The following is a 21,536-nucleotide window of genomic DNA, read 5'->3' as shown; positions in this document are numbered from 1 at the left end:
TGAGTAATTCTAATACTCTTACTCGTTATTTGGCAGTATAATCTTTTGAATTATTTGATAACTACATTTTTTATGTAAATTTCAGTCCTACAAGATCATCAATTTTGCTCCAAGCCTACTGCAAATCATAGTTTCGGATCAGGTTGAATTCCCAGTACGTCAGGCAGGTGAGCTACCATTTTCATTATGTTTTCTTTGAGTATATAAAGTTAGTAACATTCGATAATGGAGTATAGTCTACTGTCATATTTGTGACTCTGTCCTGGCCAATGAAATGAAGCAGGTCAGTGAAGGAACCTTAATGTTTTGGTGACTCATTTTTCTGCATGGGAGTCAGATCTGGCCACTGCATGCTTGACAGTAAGGTCAAGTAAGGGTTTAGCTTTCCTATTGAATTAATATGCATTGACTTTAGAAAAGGTCAGTTGTCTTGTTTTTCATGGCTAAAGTTGAGTGAGATGTTCTTAAGAAAACAGATGGAGCTGAAATGAAGGGGCATGTGAAAACCATGTAATCTCATTTGAATGACTGTATCACTATTTGAACTTTTCTAAGAGAGAAATTCTCTTGTAAAAAATACAGGTTTTGGCGAGCTGAGTATGGTAAGTCAGTGCTTCCAGGCCCTCCTTTAAATATATTCACATTTTACACATGCAGTTTCTTTTTTTTTTTTTTACAGGATCAGGCCAGAAATCATTTGTTTGTAGAATATTTGAACTAGTTTCTACAGTAGCTAGCTAACATGAGCCTTTAACTGATACAGCAAGTATTTCACTTTTCCAAGAAGAAATTGATTAGTTTTTTCCCCCCTCCCCAGTTCATGGCTCTGGTTCTATTATATGGAATAGCATTCTCCTTAGAAACATTGGGGTTTGTTTGTTTGTTTTTGCACAGATCCTGTTAATCCCCTGAGGGCATGGGGACATGCTGACATATGCTGTTCGTCATGCCGGCCTGTATATTATCATAGATAATCCAACTGTGAATGCCATTGTTGGGACCATGCTAGGGTAAAGGGACATACTTAATCTGGGATCCATAAGGTCATTTTAATAAAGTAACCTCTCCATTCATTCAGAACAACACTACTGCATTTACAAAAATGCAAGATGAGGTTATGGAGGGGAAGAGCTCCTTGTCTTGCATTCAAATACAAGGAAACCTCATTAAATACCTTGTCTATTGTTAAATTGCTGCCAAAAGCAGCATATGCTCATCAGTGGAAAGCAAGTTGATTAAATGCAGCCAACACCAAGTATGACAATAAAACATGTGACCTATATGGCCTTAAATGCCTAGCAAATGTCACCAAACAGGGCTGCAAACAGTTCGCCCAGAATCCCTCTGTTGCCTTCTTTCTCAGCCTGGCACATGTGATTAGTATGGCTCTATCCTCCATGAGGTGGTGCCAAACCAGGTTCCTCTACATCTCATCTGCATATAAGTTTTTGGAGGATCATAGAACTCATGATCAGACCCAGTTCCAGTCATGAGTAGGAGCTAATTAGCACATGGATCTTTTGTGGGAGATATTTGGAGTACACACACACACTAGGCAGTGCTGAGCTGTGGGTCACCTTAGCTTGAAATGCTGTTGACTCTGCTGGGGCCCAGCCCAAAGTACTGTACGCTAAATCACGAGCCTTGTGGGGCCTAAGATCAAGTGAGCCAGGGGGCATGTGAACCCCAGTGCCTTCAGGCCTGAGGCTTGCATGTAGGATGCCTGCCTGGATTTGGGGTATATCCAAAGCCCCAGATCTATGGATTTGCGGGGGAGCATACTTGCCCAATGATAAAGTCACATAGACTTGATGATTGGGTTCTCCTCAGCTGAATTTTGGAACTTGACTAATGGGGTTTGCCCAATGAATTTGGAACTGAGTTGGTTTGTACCGTATGCAAATGAGTATTAGAGGTTATCAGCTGCAAGTCGGATTGGCACCAGTAAACAGAAAATGAACATTATTGGCCATTGGCTTTTTTTGGCCGGTATTACCAATATTGTCACCAATAAATGCTGTGTGCAGCCGCCATGCACATGGCCAGGAATGCAGCCAGGCAGCTTGGAGATCAGGTAAGTCTGTGAGGGGAAAGGGGAGTCAGGAGGGAGAGGGGTGCATGGGGCGGATTTGTGCATGGGGCGAGGGCAGGCTGTCCTTTGTGGGTTTGAGGCCAGGGGCGGTGCTGGCCTCTTCTTAACGGGGGAGCTGGGTCAGGCTAGGATGTGGGATGGGCTCAGCTGTGAGGGGTGGGAAGTGGTAGCGGTGCTGGGACTGGTGGCTTTGTGGAGGTTACAGGGAATTTTGGGGTGGCTATAACCCCCCCGTACTTCCCCCCCTCCCCAGCACTGTCCCTGCTTGGGGCACTCCGCTCTGCTGCCTTTCCCTTGGGAGCCCTGCACTACAGAATGGGCAGAGGACGTGTGGCTAGTGCGGGGCTCTGGAGGGAAAGGCAGCAAAGTGAAGTGTCCCGAGCAGGGGCGGTGCTAGGGAGGATCTTGGGGGGCTGTGCCCACCCCAAAATTCCCTGTAGTCCCCCCCATAGCCATGCCTCTCAGCGCTGAGCTCACCATGCCTGCATTTGCCTCAAGCCCAGCCCTACCCTGCTGGGAAGAGGCCAGTGCAGCCTCTGGCCCCAAGCCTGCAGTAAGTAGCCCATCCTTGCCCTGCACACAAATCCAAAGGTGCACCCCCCTCTGCCCCTCTGTATACTCCGTGGATGAGCCACCCACAGCTCCATCCTGCTCCTGGCCCTGGGTTTGCATTCACTGCCTTGGTTGGGCCTGCCCCCCTACCCCACTCCATCACCATGGGGGCCTTGATCTGCCTCCCTATGCCCCTTCCCCTCCCACACAGATTTACCGGCAAGATGCTGCTTTCCAAGCTTCTTGGCTGCATTCCTGTAAATCAGTTATTGGATCAATATCAGCTGACATGGCTGGCTGGCTAATAATCAGCTATCGGTATCAGTCAAGAAAATCTTTATCAGTCCACTCTTAGTAAGTATAAAAGTGCTGCTTAAAAGTGTGGTTATGGAGCACCTGTGCTAAAAACGTGCAGCAGTTTCAAAACACAAAATGCACCAAATCCAGGTGAACTAAGTCTATGGGAACTATTTGCAAATTACTACAGCTATGTATGTTTCAAGTTTGTTTTCAGATTTGCTTCTGGCTTCCATGTGCTCAGGGAGAGCAGGGTCTGATAGTGAGGAGGAGGGGAAGGAATTGCAGGGAGAAGAAGTTGAAGGGAGGCAAATGGCAAGGGGGCTACCTGACCCCCCTCCATTTTTGTTTTCGCTGCTGTAGCAGTGGGAGGGGGACAAATTCAAAGCAAATCTCCAATAATTAGATTTTATACTAGGAAAATTACAACAAATTTATAATTTTTTCATGTATAGAATCTAATCATTTGGGTGTCATCTTATATTTGAGTAAATGTGCTGATTCATTTGTGGAGCGTAGTTCAATATATTTTTGTAGAAGGAGTCAGTAGTGGAAAAATGATAGATTTAAGGCAAATTTGTGAATTGGCAGAATACTACATGTGTTGTGAAAGAGTAAGACTTTTTACAAGATTGTGGTCCAGGTAGAAAACAGATGTCCTGCCATATTCTTAGTGCTTGAAGCCAGTGGTACTTAACCTCTCTGGCCCCATGGTCTGGATAAGTGGGTTGGGACTGGTCTGTGGCCTGGATCCTGTGCATGGGGTTGGCATGTGGGGTCAGTTCATGGGTGCGATCCAACTCATTGGCCCAGCCTTGCATGCAAGCTTGACTTTGAGCGCTGGACCTGGAACAGCTCGACACAGTGAATTGTATCATCTGAACTTCAGGGCTGTCCACAGGTCCAAAATTTTGGCAGCAGGGGAGCAGTGCTGCAACTCTGAGAGCAATTAATGCTTTTACTGCTCCCCCACTGCCAAATTTCGGGACCTGTGAGAAGACCCACAGGTTGCATGATACGGCTCCATGGGCCAGGCCCACAGGCTAGAGGTAAACACCACTATTTTAGCTTATCATGTTGAATGATCATCACCCTAATTCTGGTGGTGTTTTTTCTGTCTGAATACCCTAGTTTGTCGTAAACAAGGCATGGCTTTTCTTACATCCAGTTTCCTCTTTTAAAATACTGCACTTTTCAATCACTGAGAAAAATATTCTATCCTGCAATGTCTGATTTATGCCTTAAAGCCCTACTCAAGAACTGACTAAAAAAAGAAGAGCAAAGATGAATGGTATTCTAAAGGCTAATTAAGAATAAATGATGTCACGGTTCCCTTGTTTCCCAAAAAGTAGATATGGGCAAAACACTATATTTTTTTAAAGTGTAAGTGCTGTTTATTTTCAGTTGAAGATTTTCAGGTAGCACTTTTAGTGACTTTACATAGGAGATTGTGGGAGCATTTCCAAGAGTTCACAGAGACTTTACTAATGAGTTAAAATTAGGGAGTTTACAACAGACATTGTTGTCTGAATACAAGGTAGGCTCTGTGCCAGTTTGCTGATTTTGCCCAGGCATTTCCCCAAGTAGAGCATTCTGACTATGCATACAATTATGATTTGTTTTAAGTCAGCCCTGCAAAACGACTCATTGAGGTTGAATGGTTGAATTAATGTAAACTTCCAATCATCATAATTGTAGCAAATGTCAGATGAGTAGGTTTTGTGCTGAGGCTGATAAATTCTTGGGGTAGCTTAACAAAGTCTATTATAGTAAAAAAATATTGCTCAGCAGGAGTTGATTAAAATGTTTCTGCGCTCTATTGAGGTTCAACAATTTGATCCTTACAGGCAATCCCTGCTTAATGCTGTTTTACTTAGTCCTATTTCGCTATAACGCTTATTTGAAATTGATACCTGATTTCATTTAGCACTCAGCGAGATTCGTTATAATGTTCGTGGTCGCCATCTTGGGTCATTAAAAACAATTGCAGTCCATATCTTGGCTTGTCAAATACTTTTGGTTTTGCTTAACGCTCGTTTCACTTAACACTCAGTTTTTCAGGAACCAATTAAGAGCACTAAGTGTGGGTTGCCTGTATTTTTTTTCTAGTGATGAGAAGCTAGGGTCCAGTGTTGAAGTTCTTCTGTATATCACAATTGATAAAGGACAGACATTCAGTAGGCTTTAGCTTTTTTTCCAAGTGGTGTTCCATAGTTTCATATCATTTTATGCTACTCCATACATAGCAGGGAAATGGTTTGGAGTTGGTGTAGAGTTTCATTTAAACATGTGTTTTCAAGTTGCTAACTTTATTCTCTTACTTAGCTGCCATTTACCTGAAGAACATGGTTACGCAGTACTGGCCAGATCGGGAGCCACCACCGGGAGAAGCAGTGTTTCCGTTCAACATTCATGAAAATGATCGCCAGCAAATTCGCGATAACATTGTGGAAGGAATAATTCGGTCTCCTGACTTAGTGAGGTACATTATGTTATGTATAATATTCACCAAGACCTGATTTTAGAGATGGTCAGAACCCGTAGTTCAATTTGAAAGCAGTATGAGTATGTGCAGCACCGTGGTGCCTGAAGTATGTAATTGGTTTGAAAATAAAATTGTAATAATCCATTTTAGTATGTTTATGTCCATCCATTTTTCAGAAGCACAACCACCTGCATAAGAGCTTTGTGATGTGGTTTACCCTCTTGTTTGAATACTCCATTGTATGGTGCATTGAGAATTTGCTTGCTTCTCTCTCTGTCTCTTGCTCGCTCTCTCGCTCTTTCTGGTGAGATTTGGCTGTGTTTTAACCTGTGTCTCCTGTTCACAAAGATGAGCTTTACTGTAAAGCACAGATAGTTTAAAGCAACTCTGACAATTGCTCTGATTACATCCTGTTTATTCTACAATTTCAAGGCACATAGGTGAATGGGATTGCCCCACTGGTGATCTCAGCCAGCCACTGATTTTCTGCCCTTCACATTATAACGTGAGAACAGATTTTCCTCAAGTCCTTTTCACTGTTTTTATACCTACTTGTGAAGCTTGCTTCCTTTTTTTTTGCCAGCTTTTTGTGTATGGTAGTTGTACCCTCAAATATTCTATGCTGCTCTGTTTGTGCTACAGCTTGACTGGAAGCAGTGTAAACCCATCCAAAAACTTCTGGGGGCAGATTAATTAGTACTGCTAATTAGCTCTTGTCTGGCACTGTGTGGATGCAGCTAGACTGCTTCCAGTTGTGTGGTAGTGTGTGCAGAGCAGCACAGTATGTGTGAAGGCACCCCTCTGGGCCTAGTAAGGTTATGATCTAAACATGGCTGAGGAAAGTTAGGAAATGCTGTTGTGGCTATGCAAGAAGAATGGTTAGAATCTGTAGGATTATTATCAGTTTATGACCATTCATTGCCTAAGTAAAATGACTTTGATGGGGCATGGGCCAGAGTCCTATGGACATGTGTCCAACCTTTAGAAAAAGTAAATATTGCAGTGGTCAGTAGATGGTCTCCTTGTTTGCGGTCTTACCAGAAAACAAATGAGTGAATGGCCATCCTGGGACCAGGATCTCCATTTGTAGAGATGGTGTCTCCAGGCAAAGGTAGAAGCTCACTGTAGGGAAACTTGTATTGCTGCTGCAAGTAGTGTTACTGTTCAGCAGATAAAAAGGAGGCTGACAGTCTCTTGTGCCGTTATTCCAAAATCATTTTGATGTAGACTGTAACAGTTGTATGTAGGTCTCGCTAGAACATGGATTAACACAACCATCAATCAGTGCAAATACAAATCATATGCAGGCCCAGTTAACAACATGAAATGAAATAGGCCTCAGATATGGTATACCTAGACATACCGTATATCGATTGCAAACAAACACTGGGGAAAACAGCTAATTAGTTTTAAAGGAGCCTTCAGCTAGCAGATAGAGAATGAATTGTTGAGACCTGTACAGAATACTAGAACAGAGATCAGAGTAACCTGGCTACAGGTGTCCATATGTGGTAGGAAGATTGCATTCATTGGAAAGAACTAGGATGTGTTTTCTGTAAACATGAAATTGTTTTGATTGGTGCACAAAAAGGGGCCTGGGAACCCTCACTACTTTGTACTGGGTTTAAAGGTTATGTTCAGGTCTGTACTGTGCATATGTCAGTTGGTCATGAATGCTAGTGTCTAGGCTTGTTTCTGGAAACAAAAGACCTGGCTGAGTTTTTGTTATTAAGAACGAAAGCTTGCAGTCTCTTTGGAATAACAAGCTCATTAGGGGCACAGGATCACTTGACAGTATCCTGACAACAAGCTCACAGACCATCCAACCTGAAGGATTCTGATGTGACCAATAATACATAACCCCCAAACAACACTACTGGAGCCAGATAACAACACTGATGGAGATCTACATCATGTTTTGTGCCTCTGTTGTTTTCTGCTTGCCATAGTAGTGGGAGGAGGAAGTCTGTGCTTCATGTCACAATCTTTTTTTCCCTTTTCTTAGAAAGCTTCCAATATTCTCAAGTATGCATCTGCTAGTACACTGCTACGATTAATAATGCGAGTTTGCCGTTAGCCCTTTAGTATAAACTGCTTACTATAGCTTTATTTCATGATGTGTTATTTTTCCTTCATGTTTTAGGGCCCAGTTGACAATGTGCCTGCGTGCTATCATTAAATATGACTTTCCTGGCCATTGGACAGCAGTGGTAGACAAGATAGGCTATTATTTGCAATCTCAGAACAGTGGAAGCTGGCTTGGCAGCCTGCTGTGCCTGTATCAGCTGGTAAAGACATATGAGTAAGTGGATTTTCATCAACAGAATGGAAATCAGAATTTTTTTTGTCTCAGTCAATTCCTTTACCTAAGAACACTGATGATTATGTAGGGAATTCAGACAAATGCTGGGAAATTCTGATTGTTTCTCAAGGCTTTTCTTTGGCTATTATATCTTATTTAGTTGTTCACAAGCAAGTTATCTTAAATTGATGTAGCATCTTTTGATTGGAAGATCCCAAAATGTTTTACAAATTGGGAGTAGAACCATTTACTGTGGTCTGATAGTGCTACATTTGGCTGTGTACCTTTCAAACACATAAAGACGTAGTCCCTACTAATCTGACAAGCAACATATGGGTAGGGGAGAGAGTTTATCTCAAAAACTTTAATTTAAAATTTAAATAAATACATTAGCTCTGTGCTATTGTGTAACTGAAATGCAGCCCATCCTTGACTGAGAAGCAATAGCCAGGAGGCGAATCTGCACACAACAGTGTTGTGAAGTGAAAGGAAAAACTTCAGTTTAAGGTATGAGTGCAGCCTTTATACTAAATGAAATGCCATGGATCTGCCATGGTCAGAGTTAACAGGACATATTGTATTGCCAAGTGCAGTATATACATCTTTGAAGCTATTCCATGAGTAAATGCCTGAAACACCACTTTTTGAAAAGTGGATAACTTGTAAAATTTCAGGACTTGCCTTCAGTTTGGTTTAGCTCTGGAAGGTACGTGGCAGGGCAGGAGGGAAGCTAGGGAATAGAAAGAGCAAAACTTGAAAGTAATGAGCCACACAACTTTACCCTGATATTTACCATTTCCCACAAGTTTATTGCCTCTTTCAGTGCTTTCAGGCCCTTGCTTTGTCAACTGAGAGAACAGTTTTTTAGCTACCCATATTGCTGAAGTGCCCTCTGGAGAGTAAAGAACCTCATCATACTTTTTCTTTGAGATCGTATAGAGCCATCTACTGGCTCTTGGTAACTCTAATTGCTGTTATTTTTACCCAGTATTATCTGTATGGTGGGCCCAATTTTCAGAGATACTGAGCCCTGTAATACTTGCTTCAGTGAGCTGGAGACATAGACATTGAGGTATCTCAGATAATCAGTCTCTCTCAAAGTTCTCTCTCAAAATTCTTTAAACATATACCACAAAAACAAATATAAATTAAAAAGGAACCCAACTGAATGTAGTTAAGCAGAGCTATGTCTCACCGTTAATGAATATTAATTTTAATATATTCAGCACCTGTTACATAAGACTTTGCCTTATATAAGCATATGAGAAGTCTTAGTTGCAATTCCAAGGGGCTTACAACCTAGTAGCAAAGAAAATGAAATAAGCCCTAGTGGTAGGGGCATTCACTTTACATAACTTTGTCTTTTTGTATCTCTATCTGACAAAAGGATTTGCACTATTATTTGGGCTGTCAGATGGAAGCCCAAACAGGGGAAAAATGAAAAAAATGCTATATTAATGAATATTAAATTTTTGTTTTTAGAGGGAGAGTATTTAGATCAGTAGCCCAAAGATAGTATTAAAACAGAGATTGCTCGAACCTTAGACAGGCATGTTTGTCATCTTTTGCAGGTACAAGAAAGCAGAGGAACGCGATCCTCTTATAGCAGCAATGCAAATATTTTTGCCTCGGATCCAGCAGCAGATGATCCATCTTCTTCCTGATAACTCCCATTACTCTGTACTGCTTCAAAAACAGATCTTAAAAATCTTCTATGCACTTGTTCAGGTAGTCTTCTGTGCAGATGGAGCACTCTGAATTTTGAAATTGGTGAGGGGCACTCATGCCATGGTGTTGAGACTATTTGAGTACCTAGAGAGTGTTGTTTATCTGATTGTCACTGTTTAGTTAGTATACTTATCCTCTAACAGGCGTGTTTCTTTTAAAAATGTTTAATACATTTATTCATTGTTGCATTCTCCGTCTACTAAGGTGATCTGAGTTTGGTAAGAGAGGCGCATTTAGAATATGACAGCTAAAACAGGGGCTATATGTTTTACAGTGCTAAAGCAACCATAGAGGATTAGTATAACTGTTTGGTGGTTGTAGGAGAAAAAATGATGACAGTAGATCCAAAGACTCAACTATACTTTCCAAAAGGCAACCTGGTAAATTTATTTAAACTGGTGATGCTCTGAATGTATCAAATTAATCTGCCAGCAATTTGGGACAACAAAATTGGGTTACACTTATTTAACAATCCTATGCCAGCATTTTAGAGGGTCCCCTAAAATCCTAGCTCATGACACTGCTCTAAAGATCAGAAGATTTGAGCAGTCCTGTACCAGGAGGAGGAGGAGCAAGTTACGAAGTCAGGGACCTTCACAGAGAATGTCTTGTCAGTAGTCCCTCTCTCAGGTAGGCAGGTTGCTAAACTTGTAGATCAAGAGCAACATCTTAAATTTCACCTGCAGATCAGTCTGCAGCCAGTGCAGATTCCAGAAAACTGTCCATACTTATAATGAGATAAATTTAATGGTCTGTTTTGCTGCTGTATATGAATTAGTTTCAATTTCTAAATAGATTTATTATGTAGCTCAATGATGCTCAACCTTTTGGCCCTGGAGGCCAAGTGAGGGGCATGAGGCCAGTCTGTGGTCTGAATCTGACCCCATGCACCAGGATTGGACCCCAGGGCCCCATGCTGCCCCCATGCAATCCCACATGCAGGGATTGGACTCTCAGGGCCCTGCATTTCTGCCGTACACTGGGACCAAGCCCTGTGCCATCCTGTGGACCTGACCCACTGTGCAGGGTCATGGGGAGTCCTGCAAGCTGGATGGCAAGGTGCTGGGGGTCAGACCTGGTCCACAGGCTGTTGTTTTAGCACCCCTGAGGTAGACCCTTATAGAGCACATTGCAGTAGTTGTCTTGAGGTGACAAAGGTCTGGCTAAGACTTGCAAAGTCAACATTGATGAGAAAAAGTTGCAACATTTTCCTTAGTGAAAAATGTTGATAAGCTGCCCTGATCACTAACGTGATGTAGTTGTCCAAAAGGAACAGATATCTAACTCCATACTTATGTTGCAAACTTCAGCTAAGAGAGCAAGTATTATCCCTGTGATATTCTTTAGCTCATGTCTCCAATTTACGATTGTCTCAGTTTTGTCTAGATGGCACTGTCAGTAGCTTCTGTGCTGTCCTTATTTGTGCACCAATCTTAGTTGGACACTTACTGACACAGTTTGCCATATCTTACAAGTTATACAAAGCTGGGAGAGAGTTGAGTGTCCTTGATGTGTTGATAACGCTGCCTGTTAACTTCTAGGCAAACTTATCTATTATATCTCAGCGTAGCAGAGAATGATACAGAATGTCTCTATCTTCTAATCAGTCTGTTTTGTTGAGTTGATGTGTTTTCCTCTAGTCTGAACTTTTCACAATCAGCCTTTAAAATACTAGTTACAATTTAGCCACAGCAGCATCCATGGATAAATTAGCCCATACTTAAGGACCACTGTAATTCAGGCTTCGGTGGGAGAAAAAGTGGGCTCACCCCTGTGGCAGGAGCACCCTGTGCCCCACACCTGACTGGTGGGGGCAGGCACCTGGCATGTCTGCGCCAGCCACCTTTAGGGCAGGGGATACTTAGTACTTACCTGCTCTGCTCTGGACAGGGTTTTTAAATTCCCTCCCAAACCAGGAAATTGAACAACCTGATTGGCTGAGCCCTGGCAGGGGCTCAGACTGTACTAGGCTACTCCTGTAAACACATGGGACTTCCACAATGTTTCTGGGGCTCTGCTGCCTTTCTTCTCTGTGCTTCAGGCGAGCTTGTTTTTTTTTTTACTTGTTTCCCCGCTCTCCCTCTCCCCCATGGTTTCAGGCCATTTTTGGCCAAATTGTAGTTTTCCAGCTTTGGGGAAAACAATAAATTTTGGGCTTTCTGCTGAAATCCCCTGAAGCTTGAATTACAGTGGTGCCTACCCATACTGAGCCCTGTGCTGACACAGCCAGACTGCTACTAGGACCTGAAATAGCTCATTTAAAACTCAGATATTTCTTCTTATGCTATAATAAATCAAATTCATTTAAAGAGAAGTCACAGTTTCTCAGAAAAGTATAGATATGTCTCATGTATTCTTTGGTGAAAATTAATTTGTTCTTGCTTCTGTTTTCTTCTCTTCTTTTAGTATGCATTGCCTCTTCAGCTGGTGAATAATCAGACCATGACTCAGTGGATGGAGATCTTCCGTACCACCATCGACAGAAATGTGCCTGCTGTAAGGTGTACTTTACTGAAGAAAGACTGCCACTGATTTTTATAGGATAGAGGAATGGACATGGTCCATATAGAGCGATTATTGAATTAATCTGCATTTTTTTAAATGCCATCTATGCTGAACTCCCATTTTTAGGTCTTGTGCCTGGCATAGATCATACAGGCAACTTGTGTAGCTCTCCGATTTTGACCTTGTGAGGTCAAACATAGTACCTACTACAATCTTAAGTACTTTATGGATTCCCATACTGGCTAACCAGTTTCTTTCAGAAACAAGTAGCAAAAGCTCACCTTGAGCAGGCAGATATGTAATATCCTGTAGTAAAATTTTCAGAACATTTAGGTAAATACACAAAATTTGTATCTGTTCTTCCTTTCCATCCTCACTCCTCCTCATTTAAAAAAAACAGTATTGTATTTACTAGATTCTAAGATGAAGGTTTTTTCCTCATTAACATAGGGAGTAAAGCCCCTTGTCTTAGAATCAAGTACAAGGCAGGCAGCTGCTGTGGCTCGAGCTCCAGCCTCTACCTGATGTAGACAGCCACAGCTGCTGCCTGCCTGGGTCTATCCCTCCCCCCGTCACCTCTGAAACCTGCCATCTTCCTGCTGCAGCCTCTTTCCCTCATCTCCCCATTTCTCCCTCCCGCTCAGCCTTTGCTCCCCAACCTGCTGCTCTCCCTCCCCCTCACTTAGCTTTGCTTCATGCTGGCAGGCTGCATCTGCATTGCAGACTGGAGCACTGATCATGGTCTCAGTCCAGCCCCATAACAGTAGCATGCAGCCCACATAGCTGCTACAGGGGCTGGACTGGGGCCGTGCTCAGTGCCTCAGGCTAGAACAGGGATGGATCCTGCTGGCCCAGGGAAAGGGTAAGGGCAGGGGGAAATGGGGAGTAGAGGCTGGGGAAGGGAAGTGGGGTGGGGCAGAGGTGAAGGGGAAAGGTGGAGCCCAGTGTGACGGGGGCAGGCAGGGGGCAGAGGTGGCAGGAAGGTAGGCACAAGTAGGGGGTAAACTGCTTGACCTCCTCATACCTCCTACCATCCCACTGCCTGCCACCCTGTAGTAGTAAGGGGGATGAATTAAAAACTACCCTCCAACAGTTATATTTTATACATAGAAAATTATACAAATTTATACATTTTCTATGTATAGAATATAATTATTGGAAGGTCGTCTTAAATTCGGGGCCATCCTACATTCGGGTAGATATGGTAATTCCAAAAGAATAAGAAAAGGATTTTAGAATTATGTCCACAGAATGCATGCATGCCTTTCACTTCACAATTTACACTCACATCTTTGAAAAGAATTGGGTTGGGAAGAAGGAATCTTTCAGAGGTGCAGGACTGCCCAGTAAATAATTTGCCTTTTATAAAGAGAACTTTTGTACAGGATTTTTATTCCTGGAAAGCGGAGCAAGTGACACTCCAGGGGAAAGCAGCAACAATAATTATTGAAAACAAGCATAAGATAAAGGCAAATGCTAGGAATCAGGAACATTACAAATTTTGACCTGTTCTGATTAGGCAAATCTGTGGAAAAAAGCTCCTAAAAGGAGTTTGGACTCTCGAGGCTTGAAAGCAGAATCATGCCTCTCAGAGACTGAGGCTGGAACACTACCAAGAGCCTGGAGGCGATTGAGTGTAGCAAAGATACACAGCATGATCCTGTAGTTGAGATGCGTGCATATGTTATATCATTGAATGAATCTGAGGCAAGCAGTAACATGGAATTCTGGAGTTAAACAGTACTGCATGTGAAATCTTAACTTTAACATTTGCTAGCTTTACAACCTTATCATCTTTTGACTTCTTTTGTATCACTGCATGGTACATGCATGTATGTGTGTGGTTGTTTTATGTTATATTTAATATATGAAAGTAGAAACATAACTAATTACGTACAGGAAATGAAGGCTTTTTGGGTAGATCATTTTAGTATAATAAAACATTTTGTGGATTGAATTATAACAAAATCCAATAACACGATATTACTGTTAAGAAAAATAATTGAAATTGTATTTGTACATTTGGTAAGCTGTGTTTAGAATGTAATTTTTGTAGATATTCACTGTTTTTGTTTTTTTATAGGAGACTTTACAGATTGATGAAGATGATAGGCCAGAGCTGGTATGGTGGAAATGTAAGAAGTGGGCATTGCATATTGTAGCTCGCCTTTTTGAACGGTAATGTGCTAATTAAAAACTAGTATAAGCTTTTACTCAGTTCTTTTTGTGGATACTGTTATGTATAATATGTGTTTTGTATTTGTTTTAGCGATGTACTATTTATTTTGTGATGAGAAAATAATGGAGTTCTACTGGTTAAAGAAGCTGACTGGAAACCAAGATTTCTAGATTCTTTTTCTATCTTTATCACTGATATGGTATATAACTTTGGAGAAGTGATGTAATCTCTCTGTATTTTGCTATGCCCACCTGTGAAACTGAGTTCATGCTTACATACTTCACTGGGATATTGGTAGGTAAAATTGTTTGTGAAAGCCTGGTGATCACTGGATGAAAATCACTATGGAGGGAGTAGATGAGTATTTCTAGTTCTCGTCTGCTTTTCCTAGGAACTTCTCCATTCCTTTGCTAGGTGGAATGAACAGGGATTGTGTTTATTAGAAGTGTATGTGCGTGCGTGTGTTAATTATGTAAGATTTAGAGCTTTTTCCATAGTTTGACATTTTTAGGATGATTTAGACTAGAAAAGAAGAGATTAGTAGAGTAATGAATTTACATACATACAGCAAGTACAGAAGATGCCACAAGTTCCTTGATACCCAGCGGATCAGATGGGTAACCAAACTAATCTTCAACTTGCTTTTAGAAAAATGAAGGGCTGAGCTGCCCTTGTTTGGATTTGAAACTTCAAGTCAAAGGAAGTTAGGCTGGTTCTTTTTTTTGCCTAACCAGTTCTCTAACTGCTTAACATCCTTTGGCCATCATGGTAATTAGTATTTACCAAAACTAAGATAAGTTTAGACTCTTTAAAGGGATCTCCAAGCAAAACAAAAATAATATTGAGACAAAGTTAGGAATGGCATGCACCTTAAATTCAGTCTTTAATGAAAATGGTAGTTTGTTACTGATGTTCATGCCCCTGGTTGGGCCACACATTTTTGCACTTTCACCTTTTGTTTTTAACATATTTATAATAAACGTTTAAAGAAGTAAATACAAGTACTAGACACTATGGTATTCTCTGTAGAATATTATCTAAGCCTTCATGCCACTATCTACCAGTGATCAGAGATACTATTCTATTAACTTATTAGAGATACTATTATAGTAAAAAAACAAGATCAGCTTAGAAACTTTATTATTAATTAAAACATAGTATATTTTACATGTGCAGTGGCTCTTGAAATATTAGCAATACGTATGTTATGTCCAAGCAACTTCTGTTTACATTTGAGTATTTCTTGAATGCTGTAAATTACTAGGACTGTCTTAATCTCCCAAATATTGAGGTTTTAGTTTGCTAGTACTTGTTGTTTCCGGTAAAATTTGTTCAGCTTTTTTCTAACTTAATAGCCACCTACTCATGTTTCAATTTAAAGTATAAAGGCATGGATGAATATTTTTTATAAAAAATAAAATATATTTCCTGTGATGATAGTTCAGCTATTTATTGGCTACAATACTGTGCTTTTTGAAAAAAAAAGAGTAATAGAGATTATGAAGAAATTAATGGTCTAGAATGATGTCCATTTAAATAAATTACTTGGTGACGAAGACTTATCTTACAAATGTGAACACTTGTATTCTCTTCTCTTTTAAAGGTATGGAAGTCCTGGAAATGTCACAAAAGAATACTTTGAATTTTCAGAGTTCTTTTTAAAGACTTATGCTGTGGGAATCCAACAGGTAAAGATTATTTTTCTGAGTTATGACGATAACTGCTGCAGAACAAGTGCATTACCTTCCTGTAGCATCTGTATATGTGATGTTAGGAATCCAGTCAGCCCCTTTAAAGATGCAAAAAACAACTTGCCAAATTTTTAGTGTAGTTGTGAGAGATGAATTGGAACACCTGTTAATGGTATTTCCATCTGGGAATCAGTTCAGAAAACGATGCATTTCCAAGCCACCCTTTGTATGCAGGTCTGTTGTAACTCTCCTGGAACACTGGATTCTATACTGAGTGTGTTGCCAGGAAGATTCAAGATTGGAGGTGTTTTGGAGGGCAGCAGCCAAGATTGACTTTACATGTGTGTGCACGCCCACACACACAAACCTTGAAAGGTATAATTTATAAAAATGAAGATCTCTGACGGAACGTTATTACTTTGGGGAAAGCCATTTCACCAACATTAGGATGTTTTGTGGAGATGGGTCAGTTGTGATGAAGGCTGCTATCGAACACAAGTAAACCTTCCGTAGTTTCTTGCCAGCTTGCCCAACTGACTCCTTCGCAACCTGGGCCTCCAGATTCCTAGTTTCTCAGCAGCTTTTCTGGAACCTAAACTCCCAAACAGTCAGCACAGCTAGGATCTAGGTAGGTCACGGCTGGCTCCTACCTTGGGCTTCTTTAAGAGGAGGCTTGATGATTACCTAGCTGGGGTCATTTGAGCCCAGTTTTCTCTCCTGCCCAGGGCAGCGGGTTGGACTAGAAGATCTGCAAGGTCCCTTCCAACCTTATATCTATGAATCTATGAAAAACTCTGAGGCTTCCAGCACAGCCAGGATTTTCAAGCTCCTGTTGTGCCTTCAGCCAGATAGATGGGCTGGTGGGGAGCTGGCAGTTTGCAAGCCCTGGGCAGTATTGCTTCCGGGCTTCTGGCTCAGCTAGGACTTTAAAGACTTCCAGGTTCCTGTATTGCCCACTGCTCACCAGGCTGGGTCCTGAAGAGCCAGGAAAGCTGATGAATCTTGCTTCTAAGCTTCAGTGCTCCTGGCTTAGCTGGGAATCCCCAGCTCTTGATTATCCTTCATCCTGGTAGGGCTAATGATGGGGGAGCTTGGAAGCCATGTTCAAAAATTGCTGGCTTCTAGGTTTGCAGCTCCCTGGCATCCTGTCTTTCTAGGACCTGTGGCTGCAGGCAGCCTGCTTTGAAAATGGGCCCTGAACCAAAAACCCTAGGGGTTCTATACTCTAAGGCATATTTGTTTTTGTGGGGAATTTTGAAATATTTTTCTCCAGATCAGAACTAAACCAGATTTGTAAATATCAAAATCCTCTGCTCACCCCAGGCACAAAATATGTGAGATTAAATGTTTATAGTTATTTTAAGTCTATTAAGAAGAATATAGGATAATTCCTCATACATTTGAAAGGGCTGAACCTTAAGGGAGGTACAAATGGTAAAATTAGTAGTAATGGATGAATTTAAAAAGGAAAATACTTTGAGATAATCAGTTTGAACACTGTACAATGGTGAGACTTTTTAAACTGTAAAATAATCTCCCAATGGCACTGGTCACAAACCCATTCGTTGGAATGTTTAAAACCCAAATCTGTAAAAAAAAACCAGATTAAATATCATGGGAAACAATTTACCTCACAGGTAGATGGGCTGAATTATCTGCAGAGGTCTCTCTTCCATTTCTGGTTCTTAAATTAATGATTCACCACATTTTTCAGCAGATGTAATGAGAGACCTGTAGAGAATGTCCTATTCTTAAGCCTTCTACACTCTATTACTTGTTAAATGCTGACATTGTGCTAAACCCTGTGTGAGAGAGACAGTCCTTGCCTTAAGGCATATGTAGCATAAAAGACTAAGAAAAGACAAAATGAGCTAGAATGTGTGTATCTGTGTGTGTGGGTGTGTGTAATCACAAAGGGATTTATTACTCTGCTGTGAAAAATTATGAGACAAACTGCCCTTTAGGATATAAGTTATTAGAGAATATTTTGCTGTGCATTGATTTTTTTTTTTTTTTTTTAATTACTGTTCATATGATTGTCAGTTTCCAATACTTGGTAACTCACAATATTTTTTCTGTCATTCATACAAATTAGTTTCCTTCTACTGTAATATTTTATGTTCCTGAGCATAGCAAGTCTCCATTATAGAATGAAAGGAAAGAATTAAATTTTCATTTGCATTTCTGTTAATAGGAAAGATATGTGGTCTATTGATTACAGCAGGTAACAGAGTTAAGAATGTTGTTTCAATTTCTGTGTTTTTGGCAAAGTCAATTAGGGTTCTCTTTTCAGGTTTGGGTGCCTAACATCACCTATATTGGTGATTCTCAACTGGGGTGCTGTGAGTTGTTTTCAGGGGTGCTGCGATGTGGGCATTGCAACAGCCATTACCGGCAGCAGGTGAAACTGCCACACATGTCTTGTGTGGAGCCAGCTTGGGAAGTGGCTTTCAGAGGAGTGCCTGCTCCTGCCATAGCCCTTCCCAGCCCAGCTGGCCCTGCATGGCATCTTCTGGAAACAGAGGCATATGGGACTGTGCCACCTGGAGGTGGCAACACTATGGCCACTTGCAGATTTATCTGTGTGGTTCCTGTATTTTATCTGTGTGGAACCAGCTAGGTGTCTCTGTCCTGTATGCCTCTGTTGCCAGGAGGAGTGTGCATCATTAGGTTTATCTGATAAATCTAACACTGATAGGAACAGTAGCATCACTGGAGGGACCAGAGGGGCACCAGCCCCAAGTACCAATTTAGAGAGAATAGTTTTATCTGGCTGCACCAGTAGTGGCATCATCCCGGTTGAGAATCACTGAGGTAAGCTGAGGCAGTACAATAGTGTTTATTAACTGGGATACTGCCATATTCAGAAACGTTATGATAGAGTGTCCTGAATCTGAAAAAGGTGGAGAACCACTGTTTTATATCCTGTTTACAGATTTAGGTGGAAAGTTTTATACATACAAGTTTGAAAATTTAAGCTTTAAATTCTGTACCTTACTTTTTTTTTAACGTGTAGAAGTGAGGCTGTCACCTGTTCCTTGGGTGGTGAGGCCTTTGTAATACCTGAGCCTTCAAACACTTCAGCACTTACCTAACTTTTTTCTTATAAGCCATCTTCTTGTGGAACTCCCCAGGGTAACAAAGTTAAGCATGTATGTAAGCTTTCAAGATTAGGTCCTTAATGCATAAAAGATTTCTTATCTTTAGATAGAAGGAATTTAGAAATTATTAATACCTGAATTTCTGCTTCAGTTGACATTGACTTATCATTATGTCTTTGTTAAGAGGTTTGTGGTGTGTGTGTGTATGTGTGTGCACGTGCGCACGTGTTTGTGCATGCATTCATATGCTTATGTAAGAGAGAGGCGCAATAATCAGGTTTCATTTAAAAAAAAAGTAAATTTGCTATTCCCTTAGGTTCTCTTGAAAATCGTAGACCAGTACAGGCAAAAAGAATATGTTGCTCCACGTGTCATTCAGCAGATCTTAAACTATCTGAACCAAGGGGTCATTCACTCTGTAACCTGGAAACAGATGAAACCACACATACAGGTCTGTGGAAGAACACTGATGTTAACACTAAATGTCATCAGATGATATTGGAACTTCTGATCTGTTACAAGGGACTTGAAATATTTCACCTTGTCATCAACCTAACAAGGGGAAAACTAACATATACACAAATATGCTTTGTTACTATATTTATCTGTTTATCATTTGCTTTTATTTAAGGTGTCATAGTCTTACTCTTTTTATAGCTCTGTCTTTAGTGCTCAGATATGATTATACTGTAGAGTTCACAGTATGATTTTGTGAAGAGAAGATTCATTTATTTAAACTATTAGGTTTCTATATAGCTCTCACCCGAAAGAAGGCTCAGAGCAGCTTTACAATAAAAAGCAGTAGATAAAAATATTGAAATAAATTGTGTGTAAGAAAAGTAAACTTCCTAGACAGCATCCCAAAATTTTAACTCCAACTGCTAAAACCTGCCTGAATAAAAACATTTGATTCATGGAAGATGCCCAGGCTCAGGCTCTGAAGTGCCACTAGAGGGGGAGAGTTCCAGAGCTGAGTCTTGGTATGACTACCAAGAACAATTTCTTATGCATTTTTACTGAGTGAACTTGGTGTGAAGATGGTACAGAAGGTTGCTTTCAGCTGACCTTAAAGATCATGATAGAACATAAGGGAGAAGGCAGTTCCCTCAGGTACCTAGTGCCTGAACCATTTAGAGCCTTTTAGGTCAAAACCAGCACCTTTGAATTTTGCCAGGAAACCTATTAGAAGCCAGTGCATACTCAGAAGCACTGGAGTTATGTTCTTTGGGCAGCCTATCTCCATCAGAAGGTGGGCCCTGTTGTTCCAGGAGCTGGAGCTTCTGTACAGTCATTAAGGGCAGCCCCTCGTTAGAGGGCACTGCTGCAGTAGGCTAGCCTTCCGGTTACGATAGCATGAACAAAGGTAGCTGGATATGAACCTGAAGTAAATGGTTGTAGCCTTCTCTCCAGATGGAATTTCTTAAAGGCACTCCTAGCCACCATTCCACCTGAAGAACCAGGTGCAGCAACAGGATCCAGGAGTATCCCAAGGCTGCAAATCTGAGTGACAAAGGGAGGCTGAGTCCCATCAATGATAGATGTCCCTATCGCACCTGTAAGTCATAAGGTCTGCGTACGACCATCACCTCTGTCTTGTCTGGATTCATTTTCAGTTGGTTCACCCGCGTCCAATCCCTCACTATAGCCTGGCACTGCATAAGGACAAGAGCCTGCAGAACGGAGAGACAGAGAGATGGGTGTCATCTGAATACTGATAACACCTCATTCCAAATCTCTGCACTAACTCACCTAGTGACCTTAGAAGGACAGGAAGTGATAATGTAGCCTGTGAGAAAATTAACCTATATTTTGTAATTAGAATATAGAGGAGCAGCTAAAGATAAATTGGTTTTCTTTGTATGTTTTCCATAGCATAAACACTTGGCTTAGGTAACTTATCAGAAGATGAATCTCAAGTATTAGGAGGATCAAGGAGAAATAAGAAATCTGCTTTCATCTAAGTGTCATGTTGTAAAATCCCTGTGCAGAACAGTATGTTCTGCTGTTACTGGTTTGTGCCCTGCAAACCGTATCACCATATCACTATTGCTTTCTGAGTTCGCAGTAAACTAGAAGGCAGGATAAATTTGCACCTTATAGGCTTTTGTGGGCTGAAACTTACTTCATCAGATGCTTGGCCATAAAAGCCAGGTATGTACTCTGTGAGATTATCCCTGTGAGAAACCAATAATTTAAAGGAGCACTGGACAAAGGAACCTCCCTGTTGTATAAAAGGTAGAAAGCAGTAAATTAGTTTGTTGCAGAGGAAAAAGCTATTTTTGAATTAGGACTTAAATATATTTGACTTTTCTCTCATAGAGTATAACAGAAGAAGTGATATTCTCTCTAATGTGTTACAAAGATGAAGACGAAGAGCTCTGGCAGGAGGATCCTTATGAGTACATTCGCATGAAATTTGGTAGATATTTTACTTAATGTTTTAAGGGCTCTGCTTTCACTATAGTTGTCCTTATTCAGCACTATAGCTTTTATATCTTCACCCAATATTCAAGATTCTAAAAGTAAAATGAGTTTTCTTTAAAATGTACCTAGTAATTGAAAGAGAGTCCACCATGTAAGCTAGATTGGTCCTTTTAAATAACA

The 21,536-nt window shown here is 41.0% G+C and overlaps 1 protein-coding gene across 2 annotated transcripts in view; it reads left to right on the top strand.

The window, feature by feature from the left end:
- IPO8 (importin 8) overlaps window positions 1-21,536 on the top strand; it is a 74,293-nt gene that overhangs the window by 13,851 nt on the left and 38,906 nt on the right. For both annotated transcript variants that reach the window (XM_019544613.1, XM_019544612.1), the window contains exons 2-10: window positions 86-167; window positions 5,267-5,423; window positions 7,570-7,728; window positions 9,300-9,456; window positions 11,863-11,952; window positions 14,045-14,139; window positions 15,744-15,828; window positions 19,249-19,383; window positions 21,252-21,351. In XM_019544613.1, the coding sequence (XP_019400158.1) occupies window positions 86-167; window positions 5,267-5,423; window positions 7,570-7,728; window positions 9,300-9,456; window positions 11,863-11,952; window positions 14,045-14,139; window positions 15,744-15,828; window positions 19,249-19,383; window positions 21,252-21,351 (1,060 nt within the window). The remainder of the gene's footprint in view (window positions 1-85; window positions 168-5,266; window positions 5,424-7,569; window positions 7,729-9,299; window positions 9,457-11,862; window positions 11,953-14,044; window positions 14,140-15,743; window positions 15,829-19,248; window positions 19,384-21,251; window positions 21,352-21,536) is intronic.

The sequence above is a fragment of the Crocodylus porosus genome, unplaced genomic scaffold (assembly GCF_001723895.1).
Source record: "Crocodylus porosus isolate Cpor-Errol unplaced genomic scaffold, CroPor_comp1, whole genome shotgun sequence".
Lineage (NCBI taxonomy): Eukaryota > Metazoa > Chordata > Crocodylia > Crocodylidae > Crocodylus > Crocodylus porosus.
This window is presented reverse-complemented; position numbering and strand designations above follow the sequence as displayed.